General features: G+C 39.0%; 1 protein-coding gene across 1 annotated transcript in view; it reads right to left on the bottom strand.

The window, feature by feature from the left end:
- Positions 1-14,739, bottom strand: part of LEMD3 (LEM domain containing 3) — an 80,974-nt gene extending 66,235 nt beyond the window's left edge. Inside the window, exon 1 of the mRNA XM_039471847.2 lies at positions 13,176-14,739. Coding sequence (XP_039327781.1) covers positions 13,176-14,697 — 1,522 coding nt within the window. The 5' untranslated portion in view covers positions 14,698-14,739. The remainder of the gene's footprint in view (positions 1-13,175) is intronic.
- Positions 14,740-15,254: the final 515 nt, after the last annotated feature.

Below are 15,254 nucleotides of genomic sequence, written 5' to 3'. Positions count from 1 at the left end.
ACTCCTGCAGAACACGCTCCAATGCTCTGAGTCCCTAAACTTAAAGTAACAGTATATTAGGGCTAAAATAGGATGTGGTTTTAAATAGGATTCTGTGGGCTAGCCTGGGAACTTAAAAACAGTGTAGTAAAACATGCTCCAAGTTCAAACAACTGTTTTACACCCGATCTGGAAGACAACATATTCAAAAATTAGGAACTGCCTATTTTTCCTTTTGAAATGAAAAGGCTTGTCTTTGTGAACAAATATTCTTGAAAATCCAAATGTAACTCAAAGAAATTATTCAAATTAATTAGAAGATGCTGCTAAGTATTAATCCACTATATAAAATCCTGTAAAATAACTGAGAAAATATTTACAATTTAAAGAGTATATATAATGAATAAGAACTTCCCAAATCTTTCTCAGAATGAAGTACTGAAACCCTTGGGAAACTTCTTCATCAAGACAAAAGTTTTACTAGACATCCATTTTCACTTTTGCCAATAGAAGCTGAGTTTTCCCTCATCTCTCCATTCTACATGTTTAAGGTAAGAGCCATTCTACATGTTTAGAGTCGTAGAAAGCAGTTTAATGAATGAAAAATGGGGAACGAGTATAAAGGGACATTCCCAATAAAGAATATGAGTAAAGACCTAGAAGATAGCACTTCTACTCTAAGCTAAGAAGTCCTTTGTGCCTAAAAACAAGGAAAAATTAAATCATAAGTCACTGGATGACCAATGGCAGAACTACAGCTCACTCACTTACCTGCCCAACCCTTAAGTGTCAATGCTTTAAAACAGCGCAATACAGAAAACAGGACAAGGGTTTTAGGGTCAGATTTAGCTTTCAATCCGGCTCCCCTACATACTACCTGTTTAATATCTTAGACAAATTAGTATCTCCATACCTCACTGTCTTTGTCTAAAATGATACAAAACTGACATCATAGAGTTACTACAAAAATCTAGTACATGGCACATTATAAGCATTCAAAAATTGACAGTCATTAGGTCTCATTAAATCAATAATGTAACTCCATAATTCAGAACGGTCCAGACTTGCACTACCCAAAAGGGTAGCTAACTGGTCAAATGTGGCTCTAAGCACTTGAAATAGGGGTAGTCTGAATAGAGATACACGATGAGTGCAAAATACATATAGGATTCTGAAGCCTGAATTCAAAAAAGATCATAAAATACCTCATCAATAATTTTTATATTGATTATGTGTCAAAATAATATTCTAGGTATACCGGATTAAATAAAATCAATCATTAAAATTAATCTCAACTTTTTTATATTTTAATGTGGCTATTGTATGACTTATATTTCTACTGGACAGTTGTGGTCTAAGCCATCACTGATAACAGTTTCAAATGCAAAACGTGATGGAAATTTCATTATGTGCTTCATATGACTTATCTAAGAGACTGAAGATCCTAATGCACTTTAAATATCTTCTAATTTAAGTAGTATTATTTTAATATTCACCTATTGCATATTCATGGAGACACACATCATCTTCCCACTTTGATAATAACAGTACTCATGGTATCTTACTAACTAGCTGTAGAACAGCATGTGAAAAGCCACTCTTCTCTACCAACTGTAGGCATTGCTATTCTTCACATAATATTAACAGAAGCTTACTCTAAGACCCATCCTCATTCTTAAAAAAATGTTTTTCTGTCTCAAATTCAGTACTGTATTTTGGATTAAAGCAATGTATCCCATCTCTGACTTTCCTTTCAGCAAATCTTCCTTTTGGGGATCAGCAAGGCTACAATCCAATTTCAAGCTGTGTCACCACCTGTTTAATATAGCTGCAAAAAGAAAAACATTATTTTTCAGTCCTGGAGATAAGAAAGGCACTAATTATGTAATGTGAAAAGATAACTCCCTTTTATCTGCTCAGACAGCTTGAGTGAAAGTTTAAAAATACTGATAAGGACTATAAGTTTAGCCAACTCTATTACTTATTAACATGACTGACAGGACATGTCATAGTGCTGAATATGTGTTGCTTAAATTAAACTACTATAGCTCTTAAGTCCTAACTTATAATATTAAAATTACAGTTATGTATCACTCCAAATTTCTCCAAAGCATCTCTACAGACATTATTAGCACAGTAGTTCTCTCCAAAAATTACTGGCTTGAAGTAGAGCTGATTTTACTATACCTTCATTTAATAGATGCAAAAAGCAAGGCCCAGAAGTTATGTATACCTTACTTGCCCAAATAAAGCTTGTAGCTAACAATAAGATAAAGTATAAACATTTCTACTGCTGTCTGGTAGTTAACACTGTGAACTCTAAAGACAGATTTTGGGTTCAAATGCTGGCTCCAACACCGAGGTGTGGGACCTTGGACAAATCACTTATAACCTTATTCCCTTTATCTGTTTTATTCACAGACATGGCATGAGTAGTTACCCTCATGAAAATTAAAATAAAGTGCTCACACACACTGGAAATTCTCAATAAATGTTTGCTCTTATCACCTAAGGCTTTAGAATCTGAAAGAAGGGACATTTAGAGATGACATTTAAAAAAAAAAATAACAAAATAACACTTTTGTCAAAAGCATGAGTATTTCTAGAACATCTTGAACCATAATCATAAATGTTCGGATTTTAAAACATTTTCATTTTTGGCAAGTTCATTCTTCATGTCTCTTCCTTTTTTAAAAATTATTCCTAGAAACCTGCAATAAAACCTACATTTATTAAATTGTATGGTTTTTAAAGGTAGAATTCCCAATTGAGAAAATGGTAATACAGAAAAGGTGAAAGGAATGATCAACATGTATTATTTAAATTATCCAACTATTTCTTTCGTGTATATATACACTGTGGTAAGCTTAACCAGATGGTATACTCAAATTTACAGAGACTAATTTTTAAAGTATGTTTCCCAAGTCACAATATATAATTCTGAAACATTGTTGCATGGTAACAAAATCCCAATTCTGAGGCTAGCTGGGGCAGAAATATTTAGGAAAAAGAAGAGAATGTCAGCCAAGGCTGGGATAAGGGTGAGACTGACACTCCTAGAGTTCTAAAAAGTATTATATATACTCATCTTCTGGTATTACCTGGTACACAGTATAGGTGCTCAATAAATAATCTGAGTGAATGGGTGAGTAAATTAAAAAATGAGGAGAAACTTAATGTTTCTTCAAGTGAACTAATCAAACAAAAAATATCATTTGTGATCCCATGGGAGATACACTTAAAAACCACGGAAGTCATAACTAAAGCTGACCAAGGTTCCAAGCCGTAGTTCAAAGGCTAGAAGAAATAGATATTCTAAGATTCCCCCCACCTTCTAATTAATTTCAACAATCCTCTTCATATATGTTTTGAAAGTTATAACTTGGTGAATTCCTACAGAGCAAAGGCTTCCTTTGTAAGTATAGCATGCATTCAGGAATTAGCTATAGTCAGCAAATTATGTGTGTGTGTGTGTGTATGTGTGTATACATACTCAGATATACATGAGCTAACTGAAAAACAAAATTAATTTTCTGCTACTTGCTAAAATACCCATTTGCTACTAAAGGGTTTTTTCTATTCATGTCACATTCAGGACAGGACAGCAATTGTTGGTGCATACTTACTACCCAATTAGTTCAGAAGAGCTGAAAAAAAAAAAAATCTATGTTAAGGCTGGGCATAGTGGCTCACTCCTGTCATCCCAGCACTTTGGGAGACCAAGACAGATGTATTACCTGAGGTCAGGAGTTCAAGACTAGCCTGGCCAACATGGTGAAACCCCATCTCTACTAAAAAATACGAAAAGTAGCTGGGCATGGTGCCATGTGCCTGTAATCCCAGATACTTGGGAGGCTGAGGGAAGAGATCACTTGAACCTGGGAGGCAGAGGCTGCAGTGGGTTGATATTGTGCCACTGCACTCCAGGCTGGGTGACAAAGCAAGACTCTGTCTCCAAAAATAAAATCTATGCTAAAAATAAATTCTAAAGATGAAATCAAAATTCAAAGTTATAAGCAAATAACTGTTAGAGAATAATTGCCACAATTAGTATTAAGCTATATTCCCAAATTAAATGGCAGCAATTTTTAGTATGTAATAAAGATTAAAATAAACCTTTTTTAAAATGTTAAGTTCTGGGATATATATCCAGGATGTGCAGGTTTGTTATATGGGTAAACAAACGTGTGCCATGGTGGTTTGCTGCACCTATCAACCCATCACCTAGGTATTAATCCCAGCATACATTAGCTATTTTTCCTAATGCTCTCCCCACCCCTAGAATATATCTTTACTCTAATTTAAATTATATCACTAGTAATAAAATTTTCACAAAGACATTAGTAGTACTTATTTACTAACAATTATATTTTGGAGGAGAGAGCCAACAGTTTAAGGCATACTTCTCTTTTAAACAACTGATAAACTATGTAATTATCTTTGCACTGAGGCTGTAAATTTCCTTTTATTTATATAACATATTTTTCAGAAAGGCAGGGTTAATATTGAATAATCAATGAGCAAGGAGAAGCAAGCTTTAAAAACTTCCCAACTCTTAGGTATCATGAAAGTAATTTTTTGAAGGGTCACTGAAATTATCAAACGCATCATTTCCGTTAAAACAAACATAAATATAAAGGGAAAATATGAAGTTAATCTAAAAAGAGCAAAAAAAGGAGAACAAAGGTACAAAAGGTCTTTATATCCTAAAAACGAACAATGGAAAGAACAAGTGATAATAAAAATCAAATGATCTCTTTCCCTACCAGATTTGAGACTGTCCAAATCTTTTAAAAATTAGAAAGTTATCATATGGTATTATTGTTCAATATATTAAATATTATAGTTTGTATTATAGCAGATGCCCCCTCCCCCTTAAATTGATGAATTAATCTAAAACCTTAAGGATAAACAGTTCCATGTGATTCATAATTGTTGAATGAATACAACTTTTCCTAAAGTTGTTAGGTTTCATAGATTATTCCTGCCACTTCTAGGATTTTATGCATCTATACTCTTCACAATTTTCTGATAATAACAATAATAGGAAAGAACATATAACAAGTCCTTTATGTATTTATACATATTAAAAAGCAATCTAGAAGAATGGTTAGCCATTATTTGAGTTCAAATACTGCCACCTGACTTACTAGCTCCATGACCCTGGGCAAGTTACTTCTCAGTGCCTCTATTTACTTATAAAATGGGATAAGTGCCTACTTCATAAGGATTAAATAACAATTGTTTAGCTCAGTGCTTGGCACACAGTTAATGCTACATAAGGGTTAGGTATTATTACTATGTGCCATGTATGAGTTTTACTTTACACACATTACTTAATTTTCATTTAACCTATTTTACAGATGAAGATATTGAGGTTTACAATGGCTAAGCAACTTGCCTTAGTAAAAAAAAAGAAGCTAGCAAGTTGAAGGGCCCATACTGAAACCCAGGTTCTCTGATACCTATGCCAGTGTATTCACAAACTAGTCTCTGTGGATACATTTGTAGAGATTCACAAGTTATTTTTAATTTTAAATCATTCCTGGGATAATTTTCAAATGAAAAACATTTCCAAAGAGTAAACTTTAATTTCTTAAATCATCAAACTGCTGCAAATCCCTGACACTGACAGGAATATTCTCATAGATCTATGATTTATTTTCTTACAAAGTAGTCAAATTGTAAAACTTCAAACATAACACGGAGCTTTCATTCTTCAAAAATGAGAGCACAGGCCAGGTGCTATGGCTGACACCTGTAATCCCAGCACTTTGAGAGGCAGAGGTGAGAGGATCACTTCAGCCCAGGAGTTCAAGACCAGCCTGGACAACAAAGTAAGACCCTCTCTCAACAAAAAATACAAAAAGTTAGCCAGGTGTAGTGGCACAGATCTTTAGTCCCAGCTACTCAGGAGGCTGAGCTGTGAGGACTGCTTGAGTCCTGGGGAGGTTGAGGCTGCAGTGAGCCATTTTCACACCACTGCACTCCAACCTGGGTGAGACAGCAAGACCCTGTCTCATATTAAAAAAAGAATGAGAACAACAAGTACTTTTCAAAATCCTTATTCCCCATGTTCATTTTAGATTACAAGTTCGGGACCTTTTAGCTAGTCCACTTTTAAGAGTAAAAATATTTTTTTAAACTACAATGACATAAAACATGGTACCTCTTTGTAACAACTGGTCTAGGTTTTAAATAAAATATGTATATATAAAGAACAAATATTTAAAAGTATCTATTCCTTTAGTAAACACTACTAGTACTCACATTTAGCACCAGTCTCTCATCTTTACTCCAATTCTGTATCTACAAGAGCCTACAAGAATTTTTCACTTGAACAACTCAAACAGTGAGCCCCAAGTAAACTCATTTTCCCTAAACCACTTTTCCCTAAACAAGATCCATCTTCAACATCTCTAATACCTCCAACGATATTACCATTCTCTCAGTCATCCAGGCTCATGACCAGAATACTCTTTGACTCCTATCTCTCCTTTATTCTCCATATTCAAAACATATGTCTTGGCTGGGCGCGGTGGCTCATGCCTGAAATTGCAGCACTTTGGCAGGCCAAGGCAGGCTGATCACCTGAGGTCAGGAGTTTGAGACCAGCCTGACCAACATGGAGAAACCTGTCTCTACTAAAAATACAAAATTAGGCAAGCATGGTGGCACATGCCTGTAACCCCAGCTACTCAGGAGGCTGAGGCAGGAGAATCACTTGAACCCGGGAGGCGGAGGTTGTGGCGAGCCATGGTCATGCCATTGCACTCCAGTCTGAGTAACAAGAGTGAAACTCTGTTTCGAGGGAAAAAAAAAAAAAAAAAAAAAAAATCTGGCCGGGCATGGTGGCATATGCCTGTAATCCAAGCACTTTGGAGGCCAAGGTGTGAGGTCAGGAGTTCAAGACCAGCCTAACCAACATGATGAAACTTCATCTTAAAAAAAAAAAAAAAAAAAGAAACTGATTCTTTCTTCAAACGAATTATTTCATTCATAGGCCCACCCAACTCCATTCCCCCTCATCAACCTCCTTCAGGTTTTACGACTCTACTTCCCTCCAACCCTATCATTATCTACACCATCACCTGTTTATCCTTCTTAAAATATCAATCTGATCATGTTTGTCCTCTACTTTACCACCTCTATGGATTCCCATTACTCAACCTACAGAATAAAATCCAAATGTGGAATTGAGAGCTTTTGATCATTTAAGACTGATCATTAGAGAATTTACAGTGAATTCTCCCCTTTTATAAAAAAGTGTGACACCACACAATATCCTGTATATTTCTTAGCCATTTCCTATGACTGTTATTAGCGGTGTGGAGGCTTCTACAGAAATAAGATTTCTTTTATATATCCTTACCAGATACTGGGTAGATAACCAATTACTGAGTTAGATAATATGAGTTAACAGTGCATATATACTGGATATCTAATATGTGATTATTTATTCAACAAATATTTGCTGAATCTGTGCTGAAGATACTAATGTGAATCAACAAATCTGTGCTGAAGATACTAATGTGACTTCCATCTACTAAGAGATTTCCATGTGCCAGACAACAACACTAGTGTAGATGCATTATCTCAATCCAAGTCATCCTCAGATAGTATTAATCATCTGCATTTTTAGTATGAGGCAATTACATCTCTAGTATAGTCTACTTCAAAAAGTAGAGCCAAAATCAGAACTGAGTAAAAAGCCTGTACTCTTTACCACTGTATTCTACTCCCATAGAAAGATTACTCTAAAGAAAGGATCTGTAATCTATTTGGCATGATGGACACACGATTATAATACTTTGTCCTGAATGCTATGATGAATGCATTAAGATCTTATTTGAGTACAAAATGATGGGCCAAACTCTGGGGCAAAGAGACAGAGAGTCAGAGATGTCTGGAGATGACATACTTAAGAATGAATCACAGTTAAACAATAAAGAAACAACATTCCCCAAAAAGGGGATAACCTGTGTAAAAGCAGAAAACCACAAATTTCATGACTTACTCAGAGAACACCAAGTAGTTCAGTTTTCTAGAAAGTAAGTGTGATGAGGGGAACTGGTAGAAAAGGCAGGCATAGTCAGATCATGACTAGTTTAGCTAAGGAGTTTAGAATTTGGCCAATAACTAAGACAAAGCCATTGTGTAATTTTAAGCAAGAGGGGATGATCACATACGTGCTTTAGAAATACTGCTCTGTACTGAAAAATGGACTGGAAGAGCTACATCTTAAAAGCAGGGACACCATTTTAGGTCAATAAAAGGGTTCAGGCAAGAGACTAACCTAGAATAGTGGCAAGGGACAGAAAAAAATTCAGAAGATATGTAGAAGACAGAACTACAGGACTTGTAGTTACCAATTATGTTAGGGAGTTTGTAGGAGGGTGAGGGAAAGGAAAGAATCTAGGTAAATACAAGGTTTCTCTCTTGAGCTCTGGGTGGATGGAAGCACCGTTAACTAAAACAGGGAAGAGGGACAAAAACAAGGTAAAGATAAGGAAAATGTCAGATGGCATTGGTACATACTTCCAGTGTACCCAAAAGATGTCTAGTAAACAAATAGGTATACCTAGATCTCAGGAGAGAAATGCAAGGTAAAAATACAAAACTGGAAGATAATGGCCAGGAGAGTGAATGAAACTGCCTAGGGAAATGTGTACAAAAGGAGACAGCCAAAGATAAAGTTGTGGAGACCACCAATATTTAAAACAGGCAGACAGGAGTATGAAAACAAGGAGTGAGTGGTGATACAGAAGCTTAGAGAGTTTCATGAAGAAGTGAGTTGTCAATGCACTGAATGTACCAAAGACGTGAGGATTTGAAAACTGAGTAACTGGTAACTTTAAGAAGAGACATAGCAGAGGAATGGCTGGTAAAGAAAGCTAAACTAGACAGGATTGAGTGAATGGCAGGGAAGAAAATAGAGGCAGAAAGCTTGGTTGAGAATAGAGTAACAACTAGAGAAGAAAAGAGGGTTGAAGAGCAACATTTTTAGAATGGTAGAGATTTTATCATTTCTATAAGAGAAAGGGACTAGTGGAAATGAGATATTAAAATTATACCTCTGTACTTAAAATCAGTATATGGAAAAGTTACCCATGATACAATGTTAAGTGAAAAAACAAATTGCAGAATATGCATGCTATAATGTCACTTAAAATTCTGACTTACTTCAATGGCCCTCAAGGCATTTTAGGTCCCTTATGATCTGGACCATACCTACCTGTAACTTCATGGTATGCCATTTTCTCCTTCATTCTATATCTCAACAACACTAACCATTCTTTTTGATCCTTCAACATGCAAGCCTGTTCTTGCCTCAGGAATTTTGCACTTGCTGTTACTTCGGCCAGAATGCTCTTCTCGCTGACTGTCAATGGCTAGTTCCTTCAAGTCATTCAGATCTCTCAATTCAAACAACCTTCCCTAGAAGGGCCTGCCCACCTGTATGTAATATTGCATATCTTTTCACCTCAGCCCCCAAAAGTTGCCAGCAATAGCTGTGTTAGCAACTACCTTATCTGAAATTCTTATTTACTTGTCCATTCCCCTCCTAGAAATGTAAGTTCCATAACAGAAACTTCATCTTCTATGTAACCAACATATTGTTCACCACATATCCCTGCTGCTTAAAATAGTGCCCGGTACATAGTAGACACTCTTACTGTTGAATGAAAATCTCCACACATACACATAACACACACACAGATGTATTTACATGAAAAATATTAAGAAAGGTCAGAAAGGATCTAATACTTGAACTTATTTATATGGGCACTGCATAGGAGGCTAGGAAGAGAGGCATACAACAATCATTCACTGTTTCCTTCATCTCTATTCAAACTTTCTGCAGAAGTCATGTCTTTTATAAATGAAAAAAAAAATTTAATAATGATCACATGAGCCTAGAATAGTCAATCTATTCTGCTTCTCTATTTTCATTTGGTGGGCTATAATGATCTAATCACCTGTGGAACAAGTGACTACTCTGCAGGTTGATCCTTGAGTTGTTTTGGTATGGCAGTTCAAAGTTAGAATCTGAAACGTTGGAGCTGGAAAGAGCTTAGGGATCATCTAATCCAACTCCCTAGTTTTATACATGAGAAAGAAGAGACTTACAGCAATTTAATTAATAAAAAATAGGATACCGATGAAAAAGTTTCAAAGACTATATGATTAAGAACAATTTAAAAGACTGATCTATTATATGTTCTATGTAATTCAAATAACTAATAAAACCTTCCTAAAACCTAATCTCACATATAGCCTACAATCTTTTGGTGACAACTATTACTCTAAGTAAAAGTGTTTCCCTAAGTAAACTATTTGACCAATGAACTCTATGGTTAAGTATCATAATATGCCAAAGGATATGGAATGGAGTGAAAATATTATTCACTTGTGATACCCTAACACTGTTAGGTGCGCAGACTAACTGAAGTTAGCAGGCACTTCTTTCCACCAGGGTATACATACAATATGTCAAGTATATCACATATCTAAGGATTTATTACACTTTGATTCAAATTTCTGTACTAATTTCAATAATGTGTATTTAATAGGATAAAAACCAAATGTTAAACAGGTAAGAAATGCACTACTAAATATCATTTATAGAAATGTCTGAACTATTTCTCTCTCTAGATATACTGTAGTTTACCAGGAATATAACAAATTTTATCTAAACTTCTGAATAATACCACCTTATGTTTAACACTGTGTCTCACTTGACCTTCACAACCCCAGAGATAGCAGATATTACTACTTCCGTTTAGTATATTAAAATGAGGCTCAGAGATTAAGGAGGTTGACCACAGTCATTCAGACAAGTCCTAGAACCTAGATCCTCTACTTCTTAGCCATTGTTCTTTCCAACGACCAGGTTACCTCACATTTACCATTTACTAAAATGCAAATATAATTTCTTTCCTTCCTTCCTTATCAGTGAAGGCGAAGAGAGTACCAAAATCCTAGCATTCCTATCATATTCTACCTGAAATTTTAGTACATCACATTAGTCATTCATCTTAACACTGATGAGAAAGATGTGAAAATCACCTTCACTGAGAATTGTGCTTATCAATAATTCCGTATGAAGTCCTACCAATTATCTTGTTAATCATAATAAAGGTATCCACCTATTTAGAAATCTATCTACAAGCAATACCCAAAATAGTGTTAAAATGGTCTTTATAGGTGGAAATAAAATCTGAAACTAAATCTTAGCCCTACCACTAACTGTTCAACACTCAGTGCATTTCTTAACTTAGTATCATCCTCACCCATAAAATGAAGATAATTCCACCTGCTTCTGTGAATTGCTGGGAAGATTAAATGATACAATAGGTGTAAAGCAATTAGCTCTTTAAAAATGGCCAGATCGGCCAACATCGGGAAACCCCTTCCCTACTAAAAATACAAAAATTAGCTGGGCATAGTGCCGCATGTCTGTAGTTCCAGCTACTCAGAAGGCTGAGGCAGGAGAATCACTTGAATCTGAAAGGCAGAGGTTGCAGTGAGCCCAGATCCTGCCACTGCACTCCAGCCTGGCAACAGAGTGAGACTCCATTTAAAAAAAAAAAGAAGAAAAGAAGCCAGATCATATAGTTGTTACAGACACAGATGCAGATAGGTAATGTAGTTTAAGTGAACTTTTACTAGTTTAACTTCTAGTGTGCCCTTATTTTTTTCTCCCAAATATTTGGGGCAGGACACAATACAATCATGCTCCCAGGAAATAAAGAGCTGAATTTCATTCCTCTTGTAACCCCTTAAATTAAGCAATATAGTAATAATCAGTTATTTGACTGTCTTGGAATTGGCTATACCTAAATCAAACCTTACACTAATTTGATTCCTACTCTTTATCTAAGTTGGCTAACTGCATCTTTCACTCTATTTTGAAATAAAACTAATAAGCCAATTTTATAAATACAAATCACAATACAGTGAATTCAGCTTGGGTGAAAAGAGCAGGAAGCCTTCAAGGGGAATGCAGAGAGGGACCTAACATTGAGAAATTATGTATTCAGAAATCCATTTTGTACTAATTTACTTTCTCTTTTAATCTTCACAAACATCATTCTAGTCAAAGTGGCATCATTTTACATATTAGGAAAATTCAGAAGCTTTAACTCTTACTCTCTCCCCTTCGCTCCAGATGCTTAATCACAGTAACTAAGAAGAAGGGCTCTTGCTCAACTCAAGGCCTTTCCTCTTACAATCTCGGCCCAGAATGGTCTCCTGTCTCTCCACACGACTGTCTCCTTCTGCTTCAGGTCACACCTCAGATAGTACCTCCTCCGTTCAATCTAAAGTTGTGTACACCTACATGAGTGTAGTGTGGTAAATTTTTTACAAAAAAGGAAAAAAAAAAAAAGTTGTGTATGTCAATTACTCATCCTTATTTCCTTCACAGAACACAAAATGGTCTCTTTCATCTTCTTTTTGTGTTTAAGAGCAGAGATACTTTGATTTCTACAATGAACACAGCTGCTTACAGTCATTTAGCAAGTAAACAGCAGGACCTGGAAACCAATCCAAGGAAATTTGACTGCAAGCTCCTGCACTGCCCTACCACCACTATTTTTTGTACAGATGATAGGGAAAGTGCTTTGGGTTGGGAAATCAATTGAGAGGGGTGCCTTGCTGCTTTTTTGTATTCATTCACTATGAAGAAATTATACATACAGTTAATACCACAAAATATTTAATCCGAACTTATGCATACAGTTAATACTACAAAATATTTAATTCAAATTTCAAGAGCTAGTACACTGCCTATTAGAATCACAACTCAATTTGAAAAAACACTACATTTACGGTGTGTCTTTATCCTAATACCTCAAATCTGTTGAGTAATTGGCATCTGCGCAAATAGTTATTTAGGCCTAAAAGAAAATTAAGTCACATATACAAATGAGTTTTACTAACAAGTTTATAATATTCTTCTATAAATTGTTTTGAATTTCACAACACATCATGCAGAAAACTTTTAAAACCAGCCATATGCTATCATTTCGGTAATGGTGTTCTTTCTTAATGAAAGATGACACATACACTCACTGCTGGGGTAAAACCCTGTTCTTGCAGGTAAGTCACTTCACGTAAAATGCTAAGAGCTGTTAAAGCGGACCACTAACAACATTCCCTTTGTTACCTTACCCACAGGATTTAATACTTACTGCTGAGTTCTCCATCCTCAGACACTCCTGTACCTCTCATTCCTAGGTAAGTCAGTCCCAGTATTAGGAAAAATAAGCAGGCGGCGGTTAAGAGAAACATCGACAAGTAGTGGGCACTGAAACTCCCTGTTGGGGACACCTCCTCCCGTTTAAATTGCTGGAGAAGTTCCTCTTCGGGTTCAGAAAGCTTCGGTTTGTTGTATGTGTTTTTCAGGTAGGTATGATTGGAGCCCGTATGATTGGCGTGATTGATCCTGAGTGAACCAGAGGCGGCCACCGCCGCACTGGGAGGGAGACTGTTAGAATAAATCCTGGGGGAGTCCACACTGAAGGCCCCACCGCCAATATGATTATTGGTTTTCAGAAGGGCGCCCGTTGACGAATCCAAGGTTGAGTCCATGTCAGGAAGTGGCGGGGGCAGGAGAGGGGTCAGTTTCTTAGCGTTAACACGGTATCTAGGAACGGGGCTGGAGTCCACTTGATCACACCCTCCTCCCTGCTCCGCCGCCGCCGCCTCTTCGAGGTTTCGGCTCCTGTCTAGACTCCCGGCAGCCGCCGCCCTGTCATTCATCGCGAGTCCTCCCCCTCCCTGAACTGGAGTCTCCAGCCGGCCGCCGGCCGATTTAGCAGTCAGCGGGGAGAGAGGCTTACTATGGGTCCGTCTGGGCCGATGCCGGGAAAGGGAGTCGTCCTTTAATACCTGTCTGGTGGAGGCCACGTCGTCGTCGTCCTCTTCCTCTGAGTCCGAATAGTTTTCCCGGCAGCTGTAGGGGACAAGCCGGCTGCCATTCACGGTCCGGCTGGCCCAGAGCGGCTCCTCGGCCTCCGGGTCCCTCTCCTCGCCGTCCTCTCCCTCCCCTTCCTCGTCCTCCGCCGCTCCATCTTTCCCCGGCGCGGTCTGCAGCTCGGGGCCCGCCGGCCTCCGGGCCCCCCACCACGAGTGCGGCTTCCTTCGCTCGGCCGAGTTGCTGTTAGTCAACTCGCTGGCGGCCAGGGGCGCCGGCGGCGCTTTGAGCCCGCGGTACTGGAGCGAAGCCCGGTCTTTCCTCCCGCCGCCGCCGGCCTGGTCCTGGGGACCGGCCTCCACGTCCGACTCGTCCGAGCTGAAGCCCAGCAGCACTTTGCTGCCAGCCGCGGGGGCGGCGGAGGAGCCCCCGGGGCCCCCCAGGAGGCTCTCCGGGCCAGAGGCCGAGATTCGGCACAGGCCCCCAGGGGTCCGTAAGTAGGAGAGGTCGCCCGAGACCGGCCGGACCCCCATCCCCACGGCCGCTGCTGCCGCTGGTCCCGCGGCTGCGACCGTGGCGGCTGCCGTGTTATTGTTATTACTGTTCCGCGTCTTGTTGCCGCGGCCCCCCGACCGGTGCTGCTGCTGCTCTTCCTCTCGAAGCTTCTTCAGCTTCTTGAGGTAGACCGGGCGGGTGCTCTCCGTCACTGGTCCAGGAGACAGGCCGTAACGGCGGAGCTGAGAGAAAAGCTCCTCATCCGAGAGCTGCTGAGGCGCCGAAGCCGCTGCCGCCGCCATTTTCTCTCCAGGGTGTTTTACAAGCTCCGCGCTACCGGAAGTGACGCGCCGCCCTAGACCCTGAACTAGACCGCGCTGCGTCGCCCTCCCAGCGCCGCGGACGTCTCGGCCAATGGGAGGCGCGGGAGGAGCTCACCTGAGCGGGAACGAGCCACCTGAGCAGTGAGCGGCTCCCACGGCAGAGACTGTGTCTACTCTCTCACCTTGAGGTGTCGGCGCATTCTCGCCCTCCTCTCCGTCCCATCTCCGGCTGTTCTCTGCCCTGCCCTTCCAAGTGCCATTCCCGGGAGCTGTCTCTTCCTAAACCACGCCTTGACCTCTCCATCCTAGGTTCCTGCCACTGGGCAGTAATCATTGAAATCTACCTTGAAGTTCATGGCATAAGTTTTCTTTACATCTGGATTCCCACTGCCGAGGGAGCCTAGACCGACTGAAAGAAATACTGCTGGCCAGACTAGATTGGCAGCTTTCTCGTCTGACTTCAGGGTGTCTATTTTCAGTTCGTCTTTCGCTTGACTTACAAAAAAAAAAATTAAGTGACTTTCTCTCGCTGCTTT

The sequence above is a fragment of the Saimiri boliviensis genome, chromosome 7 (assembly GCF_048565385.1).
Source record: "Saimiri boliviensis isolate mSaiBol1 chromosome 7, mSaiBol1.pri, whole genome shotgun sequence".
NCBI lineage: Eukaryota > Metazoa > Chordata > Mammalia > Primates > Cebidae > Saimiri > Saimiri boliviensis.
This window is presented reverse-complemented; position numbering and strand designations above follow the sequence as displayed.